The sequence below is a fragment of the Coloeus monedula genome, assembly GCF_965178545.1.
Source record: "Coloeus monedula genome assembly, chromosome: 14".
NCBI lineage: Eukaryota > Metazoa > Chordata > Aves > Passeriformes > Corvidae > Coloeus > Coloeus monedula.
The window spans coordinates 1587837-1610389 of record NC_138794.1 but is presented as its reverse complement, the minus strand read 5'-3'; the positions used below and the strand labels follow the sequence as shown (position 1 = coordinate 1610389).

The 22553-nt window shown below is 43.8% G+C and overlaps 1 protein-coding gene across 1 annotated transcript in view; it reads left to right on the top strand.

Moving 5' to 3' along the window:
* Nucleotides 1-996: 996 nt before the first annotated feature.
* TNFAIP8L3 (TNF alpha induced protein 8 like 3) overlaps nt 997-22553 on the top strand; it is a gene marked incomplete at both ends in the record, with an annotated part of 42041 nt that continues 20484 nt past the window's right edge. The window contains one exon of the mRNA XM_082290525.1: nt 997-1048. Coding sequence (XP_082146651.1) covers nt 997-1048 — 52 coding nt within the window. The remainder of the gene's footprint in view (nt 1049-22553) is intronic.

Sequence of the window (22553 nt, the reverse complement as noted above, 5' to 3'; positions counted from 1 at the left end):
CAGAGGCATAAACCTCTGGCTGGAGACAGCAGTATGCTGCAGGTAAGTCTTGAAGGCCCTGGCTGGCTTTCAGGATATGACATATCCATGGATCAGGTAGAGCTCCAAGGCCTGTTTTAAGATGGCATTTGGTTCCCAGTTAGAAAAGCACTTTTTGTTACACCCTTCTGAGATTTTTGTGCTAGAGTTCCAGTCACCTTCGGTCTATAACAGCAAGAAAAATTGGAAAGGATCAAAAGCAAAGGGAAAGACCTGTCTAACCTCAGAGCTGAACAAGTGACCTCAGCCATCTGAATTAAGGGATGGCTCATGACTGCAGTAGCTTGTAAGACAGAAGCAAAGCCTGCAGAACCCAACTTATAAATTTTTCAGTTCAAAACAATCTAATGACATGGCCATTTACCAGATATTGCACTGTCTCCCTCAGAAGAACATACAAACAGGAAGCAACAGTATCCAGACCTTCATTATTCTTCTGGGCACTAATACCCAACATGAACTGGCACTTCCCCACCGGCCTCCTCTGTTCTAACTTTTGAGGACACTTATCATTAAGGGGACAGAGCCGGTGACAAGAGACAAGGCAACTGAAGCTCGAGCGAGATGCCCACGAGCAGAGCGATGGAAAAGCCAGACGGGAGATGCGATGGCAGCGTGCAGGACTGTCATTTCGCTATTTCTGCGCTCAGCAGCCGTTCCCCGGCAGCGGCCCCGAGCCGCGCGGGGCGGCGGGGGCCGGGCAGCGCAACTCGCGTAAGAGCGCGGGGCAGGAGCCGCTCCCCGCCGCGCCCCCGCTGCCTCCGCCCTCGGCGCGCCCGCCCGGCCCCGCTCCGCCCGCAGCCAATGGCACTCGGCGAGGTGGCCGCATGTGGTGGCGCGGACCCAGCGCCCGGCTGCGAGCGCAGGAGAAGGCAGCGGGCTGCGCTCCGCCGCTCCGGGCACTCCTCCTGCCAGCGGCGGCCCGAGCTGCCCCCCGGCCCCGCCGGTGCCTGCAGCATGGACTCGGACTCCGCGGAGCTCAGCGAAGGCGAGCTGGTCTCGCCCGCAGGTCAGCGGGGGCTGCGCGGCGGGCGGGCGGGCGCCGGGTGCGGGGTCGGGTCCCCGTGGCTGTGAGGCAGCTCCGGGCAGCGCTGCGAGGCCCAGGGCAGCGCCAGCCCCGCTCCCGCGGCCCCGCACACGGCGGGCACCGGCCCGGCCGCTCCTCCGGCGGCTCTCGGGGACGGAACCCGCGGGCCGGGGGTGCGGCCCCGCTCCGCCGCTGCCCGGGGTGCGGAGAGCTGCCCTCAAGGGCTGGGACGTGACAGCTGCTTCAATCGCGGTGCTGGCGCAAGCTGATGCTTTATATCCAGAGGCTGCAAAGTTTTCGGGGGTTCGGTCATGGCTATTCCGCTGTCGCTCCAGGACCACCGCGCCTGGCGCACGTACAGAAGGACAGACCTCCCTCCGGGGCGGGCACGCTGGGCTTTTGTTTTCAAGTCTTAACTTGTCACCAAGAACCATGCTGTCTGGTTGCTGCAACCCACATAGTTCTTAGATGAGACAGAAGCAAAAGAAAAAAAAAAAAAAAAAAAAAAGAATCTCTCCTGCCCTTTCCAAACCTTCACGTTCTTGTGTCTTATGCGAAACAAATGATGGTTGATGTGCCGTAGTCAAAGAGCCTCCTGCACACATGGTAAAAACGGGGACGACAAACTTGTGTGAAACACACAGAGGTAGGTTCGCTCTACCAGCACAGCACGTGGGCCAGAGATGCGCTGTCACCTCCCGGCTACACCTCCGGCTGTCCGACCCTTGGGTCAGCGGTGGTGTCACACACACACAGACAGGGCTGGGCTGCAGGGGTGTCACACACACACAGACACAGAGGAGAGGGCTGCAGGGGTGTCACACACACACACACACAGAGGAGAGGGCTGCAGGGGTGTCACACACACACACAGACACAGAGGAGAGGGCTGCAGGGGTGTCACACACGGCTGGCACACGACAGATGCTGGGCTGTCACTGACACCAGGTGCAGAAGGGACCTGTTTGACCTCCAGCTTCCCATGGTGGAAGTCATAGACATCTTTCTCTGAAGCCATTTAACTGGCATCAGATGTAAGTAAGTGCAATTGGAATGAAGCCTGAAGTAGTCCTAGTGATCGTACTAAATCCAAATAGAAAGTTGCCATGTTATGTTATCAGATCTTTGAGAAAAATCTTTTCACCGTGACCAGTCCAGTTTGGACATGTGCTTCATCCCAGCTCACAGCCTCCTGCATCCCCAGAAAGAAAGATTTGAACATCAAACAATGTTCTAACTACAAAGGCAGAAAAGCAACATATGTTTTGTGGAATAGTTCACCTGTCCTATTAATACAGCAGTGATAAACAACAGTAGGAAGTCATAAGATAAATGTGTTTTATCTTGTCTAGTCTCCCAGCAGAACATTTTATAGCATAACCTTACATCTAAATCAGTTTTAAAGGCTAGGAGTGTCTACTCTTGATATCTTGCTTTGTATTTTCTTACTTAAGATCTAGAGAATTAAAGAAGACCAGCAACAGGTCACAGAGCTCCTTATATTCTCAGAGCTCTGTTAGGCTGAGCTTACTTGCAAAGACCACCAACAGCTATAATTTTTCATCCAAACAAATCTTCCAAGCCATGCATGAAGAGCAAGTTACAAACATTACATTTATAGACAAATTAATATAACAGAGCTCCTGCCAACAACTTACTCCTGTTCTGAATAGGATTTTCTTTTAAATAAATTAAAAATAACCATGCTTAGCGATTGCCATAAGTGCTTTTCATGTCATCACTTGCTAGCTGCCAAGAGTTGATGTTCATCAGTCTCCCCTCCTCTTTTCTATTCCTTCTTTGTACTATTTAAGAGAAGAAAAATCTCGTATTTTGGCCATACATGGCAAATGCCTATGCAGTAGAATAAAATTGGAATAGAGAGAAAATGTGGACATTTTTTCTTGACCAGCTGCAATCTTTTTTTTCTGCACTAAAGAATTACTTGCTGTTTGTATCCCCCATCCTCATCTGAAAAATAGATTTTTTTTTGCTAGATTTCCTTTGGTCTTTTTTTCTGTACTCTGCCATATGTACAGTGCAGCCTCTCTCTGTACGTGGGTGTTCAGTAGTCAGGCTGTCAGTCACTGCTGCAGGCACAGCAGCTGAGGGGCTGCAGTGTGGGATTCAGTCACCACCTTGTTCACAGCCCACACATCCCAATGACCAGGGCCATGCTCACAGCTCACAAGGCAGGCACAGTGTCTTGGAGAATTTGGGATGAAGTCCTGGAAATGGTTTGATTTTGTTGGCCACTGATTTGAGAACAGCTAGAATTTTGCACTGACATTGACAGCAGCCCGAATGTTTCGCTTGCTCGCCTCATTACCAGCCCTCACACTTCTCAGGGCTTCAGCTGGCACGGTTCAAACTCCCTGTGGCCACTGCCCACTGCTTGGGCTGTCCGATTGTTCAAGCCCAGTGTGATGCAGTTTGCTTTTCCTCCAGGGCTCCACGATGCTGATGCAAGCCAGATGTTTAAAGCACAGCCCATTTCAGGGTTTGCACTACTCGGGCAATAGTCTCCCCAACCTTTTGCTCTGTCCCAGTGGAGCAGCACCCCTGCCATGCCTGGGACTCTCATGGGTGTGCAGGAGCACACCTAGTGCACCCCCACCATCTGCCATACACACGTGGCTTCCAAAAACCAGCTGGAATCTTGCTCCAAGATCCCAGCAGCCTCATTTCCTTTAATAGCCCACTTGAAACTTGAGTCTCAAAGGAGGCAGAAAGGTTTTCTCTGTATTTATTCCGAACTTGTTGTCACAATAGCATCTCCATATTCCTTTGGTGCAAACAAAAAGCTCCTTATGTGTGAGCAGTGCAAGATGTTAGCTGTACTTTAAAGCAAACAAACAGCAAAAAGCACCACACCTCTAAGAACATTCAGCTCTACAGCCTTGGCTCCCACACATCTCCCACACCCATCTATTACTGCTTTGCACTTGAGTTGCCTATAGGGTCAAAAAGCTTTGGTTTTCAAAAAAGGTTACTCATGAGACAGACTCCTATTAAGAACATTAAACAAGTCCTTGTGATTCTGAAAAAATTATATATTGGGGTGCAAAAGAAGAAAAGTTACATGCTTACTAGCTAGTGAAATTTCTGGTTTTACTGTAGAGGTGACTAGTCACATTCTTTTTCCTGTCCTACAGAAGAGCTTTTGAGAACTGAACAGGTAATCTTAAAATAGAACATTGTTCTCATTTTTTAATGTCCACCTATTGAGAGGTTGGGTTTTCAAAAAGCCCTTTTCAATGGAGTAATGGTCTCCTTTTCCTCAGCTCTTTCATAGTCATCCTGCCACATGAAAGAATCATCCTCCATGTCATCTTTCAGAGTAACAGTTCACAAAATTCGGGTCATCACCAACAGAAATGATTTTGCAGTGGGTTTGGAAATTCTGCAGATAGGGGAAAAAAGGTGTCAGGCCTTCATTTGGTGTGCCTTGTCCCAGGTTCCCTGGCTGAAACAGGCAGGAATTTGGCCATACAGCTTTTTTGTGATACTGATTTAAGCCTTTGTACAAGCCACTGAGTCACAACATGGATTTTCATGTTTGTTTTAATGGAACCATTATGTTACACTAGAAACATGTGATAACCAGAGGCTAAACTGCCTGTATGGTCTTTGAAACAATACAGATTATCCTCATGAAGTTTGACATACTGTGGACAACAAACTGTTGCTGGTCCCTTCTCTGGGTTTCCTTCCACAGAAGTCAGAAGACATTGGGCCTAGGAAAGAGAGCAGCTTGTACTCCAAGCAGAGCTCTACTCTGGTGAGAGGGGTTTTGTTTTCTGGGGGGTTTTTAAAGAATTGGACAGTGTGAAGCCTACAACTCTGTATAGTGGCAAGGATAACAAAATGAAGACAACCTTATCACCAGGCTTGTATCCATAAGTGCAGTGGGAGCCTGCTCATGACTTCAGTACATCTTCAACAGAGCCAAGACTGACCCTGGAACTCTTAGCTCAAAAATGTTAATGCATTTAAAACTATCTGAGCTCTACCCCAGACAATCAATATATACTCAGTAAAAAACATTATTTACTGGTGTAAATCAACCTCTGCAGACATGAATAATTTTTCTAGAGCTGTAATATTATTTGATTTGCAATGCTTAGCAAGTAGTTTTTTCTGCAGATTATTTATCATGCTCTGTGAACTGCCTGTAGTTTTGTGATGTTAATCTTTGAAGCCTGTTACATATTTTAATCACTGTTTTACAGAGTTAAATACCATTCAAGAGCTAGTATATTCTTGTAAATACAAAATGAATTTGAAAGTGTAATGAAGATATTTAACAATTATTATTTGAGGCATCAGTAATGTGCTTATGTGATATATAGTGTAAGCAGGCATTGTTTAAACTTTTGCAGTATCACACCAGCCATTTGAAAAATATTTATCACAATAAAAGGTATACTTTGCCCTAAGGAATACTTGTGTGAACAAGGAGGGGTTTGGTTTATCAAAGCCTTATTTTGATTCTACATAGAAAGTTCCAAATCAGATATACAATAATATTTATTAGACTTCAGACAGGCCAGAAGAAGTGATAGATAACATTCTAGGTATGAAAACTAGAAAAAAAACCTTAAGAAGCAAAACATTTTTATGAAGTTCTTTCTAGCAACTGTCTGACAAAGGGCTCTCCCTTCCCCTTTTTGCCGGAAACCAAAGGAAAAACAAAGCTAACTGAAAAAAAGATGGATAGACAACAGACATGAACTAACATGCCATGGGACCCCGTGCACCAAGCTATTCCAGGGCTTTCTGGATCACACTGCAGACTGAGGCAAGCACACGTCCAGGTCTCTGCCAAGAGATGCTTTGGGATGAGCAGGCAGCAGCAGCAAGGATGTGAGCCAAGAGCCTGGTTGGGTGAATTTTTTCTTTAATCTTTAGTGTTCCCTCCAGGAAACACCTGGGCTGCTGGTTTACATACAGACCCTTCATTAGCACAGCAGCTGTCACTTAGGGAGTCTTGTCCAGCAGGAAGGAAGGAAAGGAAAAAAAAAAAGTAAAAACTTTGAAAGGGAAAATTTCTAACCACACTGTGATCATAGTAAAGACCATAAATAATCCCACTTCCATCAAGTTGACTAGACCCCTTGGACAAATAATAAATAACTTAGTTGAACAAGTCCACTTGCTCAGGCTTCTGTTCTTAAAATCAAGTGGAAATACGAACTTCTTGAAGCACTGGATGGAAGCCCAAGCTCACCTGCTTGTGCAAGATCATGACCAAGCTGCTCCCCAGCCTGAAATTTTGACACTGCCAGCAGTCAGTGTGCAAAGAGCCTCTGCTTTTCCTAATATGTGGATATGGACAAGGAATTTATGATGGTAGATTAAGTTCATAAGTAGGAATATGAAGTAATTTCTGCCCCACAGCAATTATTGGCCATTCCTGTCTGCCTTGCTAAGGGTCTGGGATGGGACTGAGTTCTATTTAATGTGATATTTTGTGAATGACCTGTACAAGGCAATGGGTGCACTGCCTCAAAAAAAAACCAAAAAAAAAAACCAACCCAACAAAAAAAAAAATCACACTTCCCCTTTGAAGAAATAAATCTTTTAGCCTTTCATCTCCTCTGCAGCAAAGACTAAAACGTCGTGGTGGGAAGAATAAGTCACCTTATTTTGCTGGTAACAGAGCAATCAAGCTGTAAATCCCAGGCCAAAAGGACAAACAGTAAGCCAGACAGATGAGAAAGTTTTCCTGAAGACCTGGCATGTCTGAGAAGCCTTTGGTACTTGCATTCTACCCACAGCATCAGCCTGAGGGTGACAGGCCCTCCCAGGAAGGCAGGAGAACCCTGTAACTTTGGAAGAGACCTCGCTGTTTTATCTGGTAAACTAAGCAGGAGCTGGCTGCCAGCCCAAGCAGTGGTACACAATCCTCTGAACTGTTTATCTATTAATACCCTTCCTGGCACTGCTTCAGCCCATGCCAGATAGCCTCCCACTGAATGTCCTGGCATGAGACAGGGGATGGCAGTGGCCAGTATGAATTAAACAACATTTGGAGTGTGGGAAAGAATTCAGGCTGTATCCAGATGGCAGCACAATGCACAGACAACAGGTTCTGTCCTGGTTTATCTGCAGGCAGACCCTGTGGGCAGAGCAGGGTGCAGAGGTTCTTCACTGTCACTGTGGCTTCTGGTGCCCTGCTCAAGGCTGTGCAGGCTGTTGGACTGCTTGGGGACCCTGCTCAGGGCAGCTTCCCTGGGCTGAGACCTGGCTTTGGAGCCTTGCCCAATTAGAAGTGTGTTATTTGCTGTTTGCCTGCAGAAATCTCTCTGCCTGTTACATAGTGGGAGGTCATTTCATAGGCCGACAAGTGCAGCTGGAGAAGACTTCTGGGAGGCTGAGACTAACTTGCTGCAATAACTACAATTTTATACCCAAGCCTCAGACATCATCTTGAGGAGCCAAGCTGAGCTCAGACCCTGGCTGGTAGCCAGTGAGTTTTTCTGCTCTTTAAGGCAAACATCTTTAACAAAAAAGGCTGAGAAAGAGCAAGAGTCACTTGATTTCTTTTCCAGTGGTCACTAATCCCTCCTTGGTACAGATGCTGGTTTATGTCAGGTTTTAGCAGTTGGCTCTGTTCAGCCTTCCTGCAGAGGAACAGACTGACCAGTCCCTCTGAATGGGTGTAGATTTTGGCTGACGTCTGTTGATAGAACAACACAAAATAGAGCAGGAAGATTATGCCCTGTGTGATATGAAACAAACCCTTCACCATGGAGACATTCTCCTAGGTCTTCTTACTAGTGCTAGTTTAATATGAAAGGCAATCTTCTGAAACACCAGTAGTAAAAATTAGCAGAATACTTCACTTATCACCATCTCATTTCTGGCATTAACTTTGTTTATCCAAGCAGTTTGTGTTGCAGGAAAAACTAAATTATGTCTTTCTTTCTCGTTGGAGAAATGTATTAACACTGCTACTGTGTTAGTGTTTTCTTTCCAAATAGTTTTCCATTTACTGTTAGAGCATATAGTTCACATGGTCAAATCACTGACAGATGCAGATCAAACAAATACAAGTTTTCAAAGTCGGGGGTATTTTTATTTTTTTAAATCAAGATAACCATCTTTCAGATGATTTTTCCACCAAAAGCTCTGTGCCATATTGTGTTAGGCCAGGTGAACGTCTGTAGCTTTTGTTTACTTGCATTTAATTTTAGCTTTGTGTTTTTGTGCATCGCTTCCCTCTAACTCCCAGAAGTGAGAAGGAAGTGGGCTGAAGGTATCAAGAGTGACCTTCATGCTCACTTCAAAGCAAGTTATAGTTGGTGCCTCACTATTTTTATACATTATTAATCATCTCCACTCTTAGGAGAAGTGTTTACTAGTAGATACAAAAGTAATCAGTACAGTCATTATGATGCACAGCTACTGGATTCATTAGAAAGTGATAAAGAACTGGTGAGGAAGAATATTGACTGGAATTACAGGTTTAAGAATGGGATAAAAAGTTCAAACCTAAGTACGTGTAAAGACCGCTTGCACAAACTTTGTACAGTGCCTGTGTGTCCCCTTCTTACCCACTGGGACTAACTGGTGCCCTTTAAATATCCCAGGGTCTGTGTAACTAAGAGAGGAAGTTTCTGTTCAGTGATTAAACCTCACTGGTGTCAGAAACTAGCTTCTGTTGTGTAAATCTAGCCTGGCCTCAGCTGAGGTTTCTCTGGCTTCTCTCTTACCTGCAGTTGTTTTTAAGAGTCTATTTCTATACCAGTTCTTAAAGGCCAGTATCAGATTATCCTGCATAAGAAGGAAGGATGTAACACTTTGCATCCTTGGGGCAGATATAGCCAGGAGTTTACTCTTGCCTGCAGTCCTGTCCACTCCTCTCCCCCAAAACAGAACAAACCCACAACCGAACGCAAAAGCGACAACAAGAAAAGAAAACAACCACCGAAAACCCCCGGACCTGTACACTCATCCAGAACAGTCACCACTGGCATTTCTCTGCAGAACACTTCCCCTTACAGAAATCACACAGAACTGATGGAAAGCCAAGAACAAATTGTCTTAAGGACAGATGAATACCAGTGTTTTCCACAGTTCCATGATTTACCTTCATCGTTTGGATTAAATCGGATGCCGGAGGGCTTAGAGCAGTCCCAATACTTAGCTGTTAATCAGCTGGCATCTGTTTATCCTCCAGACCAGGAGATCTCCTCCAGTTTTGAAGCCAAACTGTGAGCTAGGGCTCTTAACTAGTTGGTATCGTTCACTTCTGCACAACCATCCCTTGAACTCGTTGGTTTTACTCCGTGCTAGGTGTTTGAAAGCCTAGTTAGGAAGAGGCAGAAAGTAGCCACTTTCAGGGTGAGGTTGCCACATACTTGGGCTGGAATAAATGGATGTTTCCACTCCATCAGGAGCAGTGTCACTGTGCCCTGGGAGCATATGCAGAAACTCCTCCTGCTTTGAGACAAGGCACGTGCAGAGGGCACAGAAGGTCTGAAGTCTCCTGGCACCCTTGCTTTGACTGGCCCTGCCACCAAAGAGGCTGAGGCCCTTGCAGGAAGGCAGGTGCCAAGATTTTGGCTATATTCTCCATCTTCTGACCTCTAGAATACTTTTAAATCCTCTGTTTCCATTTCTGTCCTCATATCTTACACTAACAATTTGTGTTCCTTCTCCAGATAGCCACATCTTTCTGGCATTTAACTGATCTCTCATTTCTCTGTGTCCCAGCCAATATGCTGTTCTCCTCAAGCCTCAGTTCTTCCAGTATTGATCTGATTCTTCTTCCTTAACTCATTTCTTCTCAAATGCTCTTGGGTTTATGATTTCTACCACTACAAAAGGGAGTAAATACTGTCAGGTTATATTTCAAGAAAGGGGAAATTGATGGAAGTAAGATAGCAACTTGTCTTTGTAATTAAAGGTTCTAGAAGCAGGAAATAACCTGCCTCCTCTGGCAAGCAAAAAATGCAGTGGGCTTGCAAGTGGGATCAGGAAAGTTAATTTAGTTTTGAAATACTGAAACAGGTAGATGCAATATTTGCCAGAAGGTGAGAACACAACAGCATCTTCACAGATAACAAGAGCTTCCCAGCTATTTCCAGAATGCATTCCTGAACAAACAACTCCTTGAAGAAACAGTATATCCTCACCCCTATAAGTTCAAATCGTTGGGCTTGAATAGCAGATCGAGGGGAGAATTGCATCTGCCACCAGACACAGCAGTCTGTGACTGTCACCGATCAAACGGGGTCAGAGGAGGACACTGTTTCCTAGTGACAAAGCTTAATTACAAGGAATAAAGGAAACCAGAGCCTTGCCATTTTGCAGTGTTGTGTTGAATCACAGCACGCAGATCTCCCTCACCCAAGGTTACAAATATATATTTCTTAAAAAGTGACAACGTACTTTCATTAAAATATATTTGAAGAGAATTCACAGAGGTTGCCTCCAGAAAGCAATCAGAAGCTTTAAACAGCTGTGAAAAGGCAATGAAGGCAAAAGATGCTTCTGTAAACTAAACTCTTGTTCACCTGGGACAAGAATGTCTCTCAGTTTTCTTGTGCCAATGAGGCGAAGATGAGAGCACAGAAATGCACAAAAGGAGGCTTTGGGGAAAGGTCTGAAGCACAGGAATTGCCAAGTATGTACAGACTCACCAGAAGCATCTACATCCACCTTTCCACTCTGCTACTGACCTGCCTGAGCTGAATCAAACTAAAATTGGGCCAGGTCTGCCCTTTGGAGGGTCAGCAGCCACCCTGACACTCAGGTTTCATCTTCCATCACTGGGGAAGAGAAACAGAGTTCCCAGAAACGGCCCCCATTTTCCACCCCAGCACATCTGTGCGGATCACAGACTCTGTCAGACCCACCTGAGGTGTCCTTGCTCAGCAGCACCTCGTGTGTGACCAGCCAGGACAGGAGGGGGGACAGCCCTGCCCAGCAGGCAGGGAGAGCACAGCTCTGCCCTTCCCCAGTTGCAGGTACAGTGCAGCAGGACAATCTCACCCCCGTGATTTTGCAGCCAGAATATCTGTGCAGCTTTCAGGTTCCCAAGAGCTGTGCCTGCACCTGCCTGTCCGTGTGGGGAGGATGAGCAGCAGCTGCTCCTGCACTGCTCAGAGCTCTGTGTATTTACCTTCCAGAGCTTCGCAGGGGAAGCCGTGCCTCAGCAACAGCCAGGTGGTATTAAAAAAGAGCCAAGTGACATGTAGGAAGAGAATTCAGGGTGATGGTGGGGGAGAGATTATTCAGTGTTTTCCGTATTTTCATCTAACAGAATTTAATTTCCTTGAAGTTACTGCAGTCAATGACAAGCAGAAGGGTGCACGTGAAATACCTCTGAGCATGGAAATAAAGCATGACTAGACACACCAAATAACCCATGCAGACTGCAAGAGGTTGTTTAAAAAATAATTATATACTTGTCACTGAAGAAGCTTTTCTATATTCATAAATCCTTTTTCCTCATAGCCTTTTCTGGTGGAATTCAGATAGCACACGTGCCATTATGCTAAACAACCAGTTCTGGAATACCTCACTTCTCTCTTTTACAGGCATTAAAGCAGTAGTTACACTTCTTAATAGGGATCATTTTAGGGACAGTTAAGGCCTGTGCTTAGTCACTTCATCATTGACTAAAATACAAACTCTGCTCATATGCTATTAAAGAGATTGGAAACAAAGCTTTAAATAAGTACTTAGCTTGCTTTTAAAGCAATGTGGTTTCTTTACCATGATAAAGTACAAAAATACATATGAGATCATAAAGCTCACAGTAATTTTGTTGCTGAAGAAGTTTTACAGATCTACTTGAATTTATTTGGTCTGAAGCTTGCCTTGGTCTAGCATTTTTTTGAGTTGAAAACATTTTTTATACAAACAGCATATGATTGAATACAACTAAGCTTTTTTTATACATGTGTAAAGTGGACAAAAATGATTTTCCCTAAGTAAGGAAATGCTATATATAGAAGAAAAGCTAAAGACTTTCAAGTCACAGACTTCGGTAGGTTTGTTAACACCATCCCCAGGGAGGCAGAAAGACAATAAAAAAGCAATTTCCTTCACAAGAATATACAGAACATCAGAAACAGCAAGTACAGAGAGCAGTGTTGTGCAGAGTGGAAGTCATTTATCCTGTTGGCTCATATTTTGCACTCTACTGATCATCATTCCCTGTTACCATGAACGGGAGGCGCACACACATCAGTAGGTAGCACTGAGTTTTAAATTTTTTTTTGACAAATGTCACAACCTGAATAAGCCAGGGAAAATGTGGACTCCACAACTCTTGAGATGTATGGTGTGGAATAACAGCTCTGGGGCAGAAGGAATGCTGCAGGGCATTGCAGACCTCTTGGGGATAAAGCAGTGTCTGTGCTCCAGAGTTGTCCCAGGGAGCACCATGGCCAGGAAACTGCATCCCTCAGGGGACCTGCACACAGTGCTGCTGCTAAGGGGGAGAAACCTGCATCTTGACCTTCTGCAACTTCTTCTCAGACCTCGAGGGTAGCAGACCTGGGTTGTGGTAGAAGTTGGACTAGATGCTCTTACTTGGTTTTTTCCTTCCCTCTCTTTTTTTAGCAGATATACCAAAAAAGATTTCATACTAATGCATACACACAAAATTGTTATTTAAAGTTACTACCACTCGGGCTCAAAGACACACAGCTTCCACAATGGCAAGGGCAAACCAGAAGCTTGTCTGTAGCAAATAAAAATTAATCTGGGGATAGTGCTGAGCCATTGGAAGCAGGGGGACTGATTCTGCAGGAGCACAGTTATTGAGGTAGACCAGACATCACAGAGGAAATGCTAGATGGCTGCACTGAAAGGGTTTAGGAAGGAGACTGGGATGTGCACGGATGTGTCAGATTTCAACAGATGGAATGCTGATCTGGGGTTTATGTAATTCAGAGCTGTTCTGACAGAGTACTCAGGGACAGACGTGCAGAGTGACAGAGAAAGCAGTATTTAAGGAGCTTCGCCATGTTTTCCCATGCTCACTTGGAAAAAGATGGAAAGAAAATACCCAAATAAGTTTTTCCATCATTTAAAAAAACCCCCGGCATGTACACAAAAAAACCCCCAAAACAACAGAAAAAACCCCAAAAGCAACAGTGGCAGGAATCCTTTCTTTGTGTGACCTCCCAGTTAGGTTTGTGCACCAATAACACTGTATTTATATTAAACCTGGAGCTCCATATTGACAGTGTTTCCACCAATTCAGTACATTGTAAAAGGTATCTGTAAATCATTCAAAATACACTTTGCCACTCCAGATTTCTGTTAAGTAACACCTTCCTGAACTTCAAAGCAAATAAAACTGGAAATGTAAGGACATTGTAAAGATACTGGGCTAATTTCTTTGTGCAACCTCCCATATGATAACTTTTCAAAACCTGATGGATAAAGGACTGGGCTGACAGCAGGATCTTAATGACAGCCTTAAGCAAGTTTTTCAGTTGTATCTATTTCTCCTCCCATTCCTGGCCTTCTTTGTCTGTTTTTACCTTTACTATTTTTAGGTCAGGAATGTTTCATTACATTTGTGCAGTAAGAGCCCTGAGATGTTTTATGTAAATACTAATATTGATGCAGAGCATGGTCACTGATGGTACTTTTATAGGTATATTATGAGAGGACTTCCCTACCAGAGAAAAAATCTGCTCTTCTGCAGTTCACACATCATCTTAAATGTGAAAGATGCATATGCATTCAATAAGGTCTTTCAGAAGTTTTTTATGAAAAAGAATGAAGTTTGTTCACTACTTTACCTTAACCAGACTTGACTTTTTGTCACATTAAACAGATGACTGTAATTATTTTTTTCAATCAGCAGTGCTACTGCATATCATCAGACAAAGGGATGTTACCAGCAAAAGTGGAAAATTCACATTTTTAGCAATTGAGTTAAAGAGGACACACTTAAGTTTTTGTCCTTCATTTTTCCATTTGCTTCTGATTCCAACTGTTTAGCTTTCTGGCAGTGAAAATACGTTTGGAACCAAAACAGACCCCACAATTTGAAGTTACCGTGTGTTGACTTGTTCTGCTTTGCCCTTCAGTATATTCTTACTGAAATGAAGAAAGCCATTCACCCAAAGAGAATTTACCAGAAAGAGTTTGGCAGAATTAACCTGCTGATGACCACTGGTATATTCTTTGATACGAGTCTTTGCAGGGTGGGACCAAGCACAAAAAAAAAAAAAAAAAAAGATCCTGGCCAAGTGATAGGACATGGGCTTTCCTCTGTGACCTTCATACACACACCTTGGTGTGACACCACATCATCCCTCAGAACCCTGCTGTAAGCCAGAGGGGAAAGTGTTCCCACAGCATGCAGGGCCACTACTTTCTTTATAGCCCAAGTTTCAGTTCTTGCACATAAAAGAGTTTGTGTGGACTTCCCATACATAACCCACCTACACAATAATCTTCTCAAGAGGTTGCTTGCTGCCAAGCTCGCTTGTGTGCGGGCCAAGGAATATGGACATTTTCCAGTCCTGTCTGTTAAGACTTCCCTGCAGGAAGCTGGCTTCCTAGGGTGTGAATTTGTGCTTTAGAACCATCTGCCCTATGCTGCTTCATCTCAGGCAATGCCTTAGTGGAAGAAATAATGAATTCTGTTCAAAGGTGACAAGGTCTGGTAACCAGGCACTAACCCTCAAATTCTACAAAGCCAGGTGAAACCTGGCCTGAAATACAACAAACTCCAAAATCAGGTCCAGCCAAAGCATAGCTTTTCATTAATAGAGCTCTGACAGTCACCTTGCCTGTAGAAACACAGGTTGAAGAGTTCCTAGTAAACAGCTGTAGTGGATAATGTTATTTTCATTCTCTCCCTTCTCAAGATCAGTTTATTTAATCTAGAAATGAAATCATGGCACGACAATACACACATACTGGAAGAATGCTGAACCCTGTTCATGCACACCGGGGTCGATGGCTGCTGGACACACCACAAGAGGCACTCAGCATATTTGCAGCCAGGGAGGTTTAGCCTGGCATTAGGAAAATCTTTCTGGCAGAATTGCAAGCACTGAGCAGGAATGTTGGTCTTTAGGAACAGATCAGATATCTCTTCTAGCCTGCTAGTCTTATCTCAGAGAAAGAAATGGATTAGGTGATTGATAAGAAGTTTTTTTCCTTCAACCCCAGGTTTCTATGGCACTGAAGCAATGCACAGCAATTCATAGCTTAGCTGGGCGATGTAAACAACCATTTATTATGCCAAACCTGACTCATTTTCCATGTGAACAGACAGAATAATCTTTGCTAAAACTCAGTCCTTAATTCCATCTCATTTTAACACTGATAAGCTTTTAGATAAAGCCTCCAATCTCTCTGGAGGCTGTCATTCCTTCAGCTAATACCTGGGTAGATTGCCCCAGCCTTACATCAGCCAACAGCCCTTTGCAGCTGCACCTCGTTCACTGAGCAGCTACCTAATCACCAAGTTGCAGGTGGCCTTTAACAAAAACATTGCTTTCCAAAGTGTAAATGCAGACAGTTCAGTTGCAGAGACTCATAAAGACAGCTGAAAAAAACCTTTAAAAGCCACACTTGAATATTCTTATCCTCCAATCTGCAGCAAGCCCAATACCCATAGGTTGCAGTGTGCCGTGAGATCAGGTGCACCACTTGTGTGTATCCCATGCTGTCAGATCACTTTCACAATCCATTCTCATTCCCCAGAGACTGATTCCTCCCAGCACTGCCTCGGGTACTGCTGATCCTTAATTGCTACAGCAGGCACTGCCCTGGAGACTCGGGATGGGCCTCACCTGTCTGGAAGCCACTGTTCCTCCAGGAGCCAGGTGCAGCCACCTTCTGTGCCAGCTGGCTTTGAAAGCAGAAAAAGAGCCAGTCCAAATCATCAACAGATTACACCTGGCAGTCTGTCAATAATATTTATACTGCCACACCCTATAGCCACTATTGACACCTAATGGCAAACTTCCCCCTCCTAATTAATGCTAAAATACACCTCCTGTAGATGTAGATGCAACTTGACTAATGCCTACTAGAAGCACTTTGTGGGTATAAATTACACCTGGAAAAAAAGGAAGGTGGATTTTAATTAAAAATATACCATCTACTGCCAGCCTACAGACAGATTCTACATTGATTTACACCTCAGCAGTGCAGTGAGGCCAGGAGACAAATTAATACCAAGTGCTGAGGAGCAGACATGCTTTCTGTCAAGCTGGACAATGTAATTTTATACATCAAACATCTGGGGGGTTTTATTTTAATCTTGTTATAACAAAGCCATATATAGCAGGAAAAAAAGTCTTACTAAAGTAGAACTGTTCCTAAGGCGACTTAAGATAGACTAAACAGACCATCTGCCTTAGGAATCTGAGTTTTAACCAGAAATAAAAAGGAATGTTAGAACCTATGAGTTATAGTTAGCCTTAGTCCTTTTTTCGTAGAGCTCTAACTTTCCCCTGGAAAAATGTAAACAGACTGAAAGAGGGGGGGAAAAAAAGTTTTCTAAAGTTTCATTGCCTAGAGGGGAAAACAAGGGAGCAAGTCATTTTTCCTCTCAAGGAAGGAGCTACAAAGTCACTCTGAGCTATGCAAGGAAAGCCCATCAGAGCAAAGTTACTGAAGTGCAATGCATGAACAAGACTACCATAACAAAGTGATCAGCATCATGTTCAGCTACGCTGCTACCAGAAATAAACTTATCAAGCTTTGATGATACTCATTTGAATATTAAAGGACCTACACATTCATTGTTCTTTTAGATGAAAATAAAATACCTCAACAGAAAGCAGCTAAAGTTATAATAGAACAGTATTCCCAAGGACCACATGAACTTGCACTACAAGAAAATACCCTTTCTGTGAACCCCTCTTGAGCATGGAGAGTGTACTTATTTATACTGATTAATCCAATAGTTTCCTCTTATTCTTTCAGACTACTAATGAATATCCCTGCATTAAAAAAATCAACAAACCAACCAACAAAAAAAAAAAAAAAAAAGCCAAAACCAAACACAACAGAAAAGAAAACCACACAACCTAAACAAGCAAAAATCCAAACGTTGCCAAACTAACCTTACTTCTAAGGTCACAGAGTGAAGAGCTGTCCTCTAAACCCAAAGTCAGACAGGCTAGTGGAGGTGTTAGCACACATAGTGCAAGTGGAGTTGACTCCTTGGTTCATGCAGGACTTTGCCAAATGCCCTGCCAGACACCATTATAGATGCATGATTAAGAATTATAATGTCAGATTTTTAGGTTTAGGTTCTTCCAGCAAAAACAATGAAAAACTTATACAAATGGCTGGATCCATTCTCAGTTCCATGAGATAATGAAACACAACTACAGCAACCATGCAGACAACCCCGGGGTGCATCTGTACCTGCTGCCAGAGCAACAAAAAGGTCCCCAAACCCCCTGCCCTCTGCAGAGCTGGTGGCACTGTGACAGAGCCACCATCTCTCACAGAGGTTTTGCCTGCAGACCCCAAGTACTGCGTACAGAACAGTCCCCAGGTGGGACCAGGGCTCCTTCCAGCCCAGCACACGATGTCTCACAGCAGCAAAGCCCCAGACAACAACTGAGCACATTGCAGTACCAGCAGAACAACTTCTCACAACAAGCCACCCCAAGCAGGAAGACCAAGAGCCAGCAGCAGCCAGGAGCTGCACACTCACCTCACAAGCTGCGTGCCCCACGTTCCAGCCTCCTACACCCACCTTCCCCTCCTGCCTTCCCTGCAGGAATAGCTCCCTCCCCTGCCTCTCCCATTCAAGGCCAGGTGCAGCTGGTCAGTGCAGCCCTGGCTCTGCTGATGGGGAGCACCTGGTGCCATGGGGGCACAGCACCAACGGGCTTGGCCAGGGCTCTCTGCTGGCAAGGTGCCGCTGCAGAAAGGCTGCCAGATGCCCACGTCGCCTCCTGGCAGCCCTGTTCTGCCCTCTGTGCCAGGTGAGGTGCAGACATTGAAGTTTTGCGTCCTGGGAGGGGTTGTGACCCTCAGGTGACCCATGAGAGCCCATCCCTTCCAGCTGGAGCTTTCCCAGCTGCCAGGAGCGCTGTTAGCACCCGTGTGTGCCGTGACTGCGCGTTCTGCGTGCCTCGGATGTATAACCCAAAATGTGCCTGCATGGCTCATCTTATTTTGAGCCATCAATTTTTGTCCTCACTGTGGTACTTCAAAGTCTGCTTTTTGGTTTCCTGCTTCAGTCATTCCTCTGTTCAAAAGCAGAATATAAATAGGATCACAGAAACCAATCTTCCATTTCTGCGAGAATAAAAATTAAATCTGCACTATTGACATCATCAAATGCAAGTAGCAATCACAGAGTAGAACTACATAGCAAGTCATAAAAAGATTCATCGCTTATTAAAGGAATTTGATTTTTAATTGGACTTTTAGTGGTCAGACATTTTTAATTCTGTCAGTATTTTTGAAAAGCTTTGACAGAATTGTTTTACTTGCAATGTAAATTTGGTTAATATATAAAATAATTATCTTCAGATCAGAGTAAGGCAATTGAAATGCTCAAAATACCTTATTAGGATTATGAGGAAAAAACATAATTACCAATTTGCTACTAATAAAATAGATTTTTGCTTACTGTGTAACATTGAAGCAAGGCCTAACCTTGCTGCTTTACTTTGGTAGAACTCCCATCAAGTGAGGAATTACTGCTAGACATAAGTCATTACGTGGGAAGAATGCAGGAAAATATTTTTCTAATTAAATCTTAAAAGTTTTTTGGAGTACCTAGCAGGTATCATCAGCTCTGGGGAAGTTGAATGCTTGAGTGCCATCATGGACTGTAAAAATCACACTGTTAAGAGCCTGCAAGGGACGTAGCACTGAAGTAGGCAAATAGAAATTTGAAATTAATTTACTGTCCCACTTGTAGGTTAGTCTAGGTGGAAGTTCTCAATCTGGAAATGATGTTATTTGGGTCTCTGTCTCACATCCCTTACCATATCTTTCATGGTTGCTAAGAAACAGCAGCATTACAGCGAGCAATCATTCCTACTCCAGTGTAAATTGTAGTTAATTAGCCGATGTGTGAAGTGGGATCCCTACCATGAGAAGAAAGAGATACCGTTTATGTGTAAAAGCACAAACCAACACAACTGACAAGCTGAGGATTCGTTCTAAATCAAAATGTTCAAATGGTAAAAAGCTTTGGAAAGTTTGCATTTGCTGGAGTGGTTTGTAATACACGGGTAGAATAAAGGAATCGTGATTAGCTGTGTCCCAAAATCTGTCCTTTTGCAGACCTTAATGAAAATTCTCAGCTTGAGTGTGAAATCTGATGGGTACAAAACCAAAGATGATGTGATTGGATAAATTAAAACCAGAGGGATTTGTTTTCTGACATGGATAACATGTACAGCAGACAAGGTTTACAGCTTAGGAGAAGGTGGGGAGTAAAAGATGCTGCTGGGATTTTCTAAAAGATTTGAAGTTATAATTTTACGTGGAAATTAGAATAATAGAACCAGGTACAAGTTATTTGGACTAAAAATGTTTAGGATACACAAAAATAGCTGATTATCCTTGTCTTCTGTATTTCTCATTTACCCAAACAGGGGTAAACATCTTGAACAGAGTGAGTCTTGGCTGTGTCATTTGCCAGGGAAGTTTCTAATTAGTGCCTTTGTTGTACACAGCTGTAGTCAAACGATTTTGTCATTTGATTTCCAAACAGGAGTGAAAATTTGGTCTTTCATTAGGAAAGAACAATGAACAAGTGCCTGATATTTGAAGCTCAGGACAGATCTGTCATTCTCTTCATAGCAAATTTGAGGTAGCAGTGATACTGTTTTTTAACTAAGGCAAGTAAGAGAATTTTAAATACCTCAGGAACTGATTGCAGTGGAAGCATTTTTTTTTTCTTTGTACGATTTTAGATAATACCCAGTTTTGTTGAGTTCTGCTTGGAGAGGGAAAAAATAATTTATTTCAGCGTCTTTTCGTATTTCTTTTCCAAGTATGGATGTTATGGAGAGACATTTCTAAGACAAGTGCAAGGAACTTCTCAGTTGTTACTGAGCAGAGACTGACAGACTATCTAGGTGCTGAGTGTTAACATTAATAACCATCTCGATCTGTGCTCTGTTAGACAGCCTTCATTTTAGTAGCTATTTATAAGAGCCAAAATGCTTTGTGTCATGGTTTATTAGGCAGGACACACTCTGCAAACAAAAAGATGTTTGTGTTCGTCATGCTTTGAGAATTATATGCTTTATATTATATGCTTTCAAATTATAAAAATGTAGAAAAATACATTTTAGATTTTTATATGTGAAAAATACGTCTATTTTTGTGTGTGTTGCTATTTCCAAACTGGGATTCAAAAGTTATTACTCTGATTGTCTCTAAAGCCTCTATTTTCCTTCCTCTCCCTCACGGTAGAAAGATTCATATATCTTGTAAGAAATCAATGTTTATTTCATTTTACTACTGATTGGGATGTCAGAGGGCTTTTGAGATGTAAATAGATAGTTTGGCTGAGGCCACGCTGGCTGTGCCCCAGAGAAGCTATGGTCATTTCTGCAGCAGCCCAGCACTATTTTGGACATGAGCTGAACAACTCACAGGGACAGAAAGAGGTTAAAGCAGGGTGGATGCAGCCTGACCCAGGAGAGGAGGATACACTGTGCAGCCAGGAGCACATAATGAAATGAATGAACTGAGCAGAAGTGGGGGTGAAAATGGGATAAAACTTCCCTTTCTCCCACTCCTTCATCTGTCGATCCCAGCTCAGACTGTGAAATTCATATGGGTAAAAAGGATGCCCATAAGATACACTTCAATAAGGACCTAAAGAATGTGTATTGCTGAAGGCTTGTGTTGGTCTTAAGCAATCTGAAGAGTTCTCCAGGGATTCTTTATACATCCTATTGCCCCCAGATAATACAGTATTAAGAAAATCTTCAATTCTAGCCATGAAAGATTGTCCAGGGTTGATCATGGCTGGTAAGAGTTTCACAGAAGCTTGCTGGCTTGTGAGAATAGTTTTCTGAAGCACAGTGGACATTCCACAGAAATCTATTTAAGGCTATTGTGTTTGAAGTACATAAATAAGTACTTTAGTGTTTGGTTACTCATTGAATGGCATTGTGAAAATGTAGTGAGGTGTGTAATTCAATGGGATGGTGAGTTTTGTTGCCGATTCCCAAATCTAAAGCATCATTTGATTGTGAGGGATGTTACTTGAGGGACTGACAGCCCTACCTGGGCCTAGCAGAGTGGCTTTACATTGTTATAATGGGATTAGTCTGTGAGTGAAACCAACCATGAGTTGGAGTGGCTCAACTTTGATAATGACACTCATCCACAGTCCTGTGAGTGCTCTTTGGCTGGTGCCTCACAGACCATCTCTCTTCTGGCTTGCTCCTCAGGGCTGCATTCCCCAGCAGTCCCAGTGCACTGGCTGTGCAAGGTAAAAGAAATGCAGGGGTATTCTGCACGTGGTCAGGAACCCTACCCAGGGTACATCACTCACTGCCTGAATTCTGTCAGCAGGAGATGTTCCCAGCACGAGCTGCTGTTGTATTGTCTCCCACGCAGAGATGGTTGCAGCGCCAATACAGGTGGTGTTTCTGTGCCCAGAAAACTTGAGCTCCTGAAACCAACCCAAAGAAATCTTTACTGAAAACCACAGACAGGTCTGTAAGTGCCAACCCCTTAACAGAGGGGTAGCGTGGCAGGGTAATTCCACTCTGTGGGAAGGAGAGTGTGCTCTACCTGCAGGACTGCTGCACATCGTTTCTGGGATGCTCTTGGAAAGGATAGTGGAGATGCAGACATGTGACAAACGGATTTGGCTTCCCAAATTCTCTGGCTGAAACTCCTGTGTGTGGCATGGGCAGCGATAGCCACTACTGCAGCATCTGAATTGTCACAGCAGAAAGGGAGGAGCTGGCAGGACCTACAGACACTGGGCAAGGACTGCATTCCTGCATTCCCAGTGGCAGGCTCTGGCAGAGCTCTGTGCTCCAGTGTTTCAGCTTTCAAAGGAAGCTTTTGGAAAAAGGCTATGGAACAGCCACTCAGTTTCCACTTGACAGAAAGCAGCAGTTCAGCCCCAGTAACTGTAGATTCTTTTTGGAGAACAAGCCTAGAAATGAATCAGAAAAAGGCACAGCACAAAATAGGCTGCTGTTTCAACTGGCAACTGCAGAATGCACTTGTGTTGGGCTATTTCTGTCTGCCTTGCACAAGAGTAATTTCCATCATTTTAAATCATTTTTCCAAGTTATACAAGCTGGTTTCATTTTCCAGCACTAATCGAGGAGAAACCTTTGTTTAAATCTTGTAAACGGTCATGGGTGAGTAGATGAACCTGTAACAGACCTAAATAAATATGTCAGATACCCAAACGAGCTTGTTATCTACTCCAGAGTGCTGGAAAAAATAAACAATTCTGATTAGATCTCGGAGTGGCAAACTTCCAATCCCAGCAATAAAGGCAGGTCCTATGTACTCTGGAGCTGACATATTT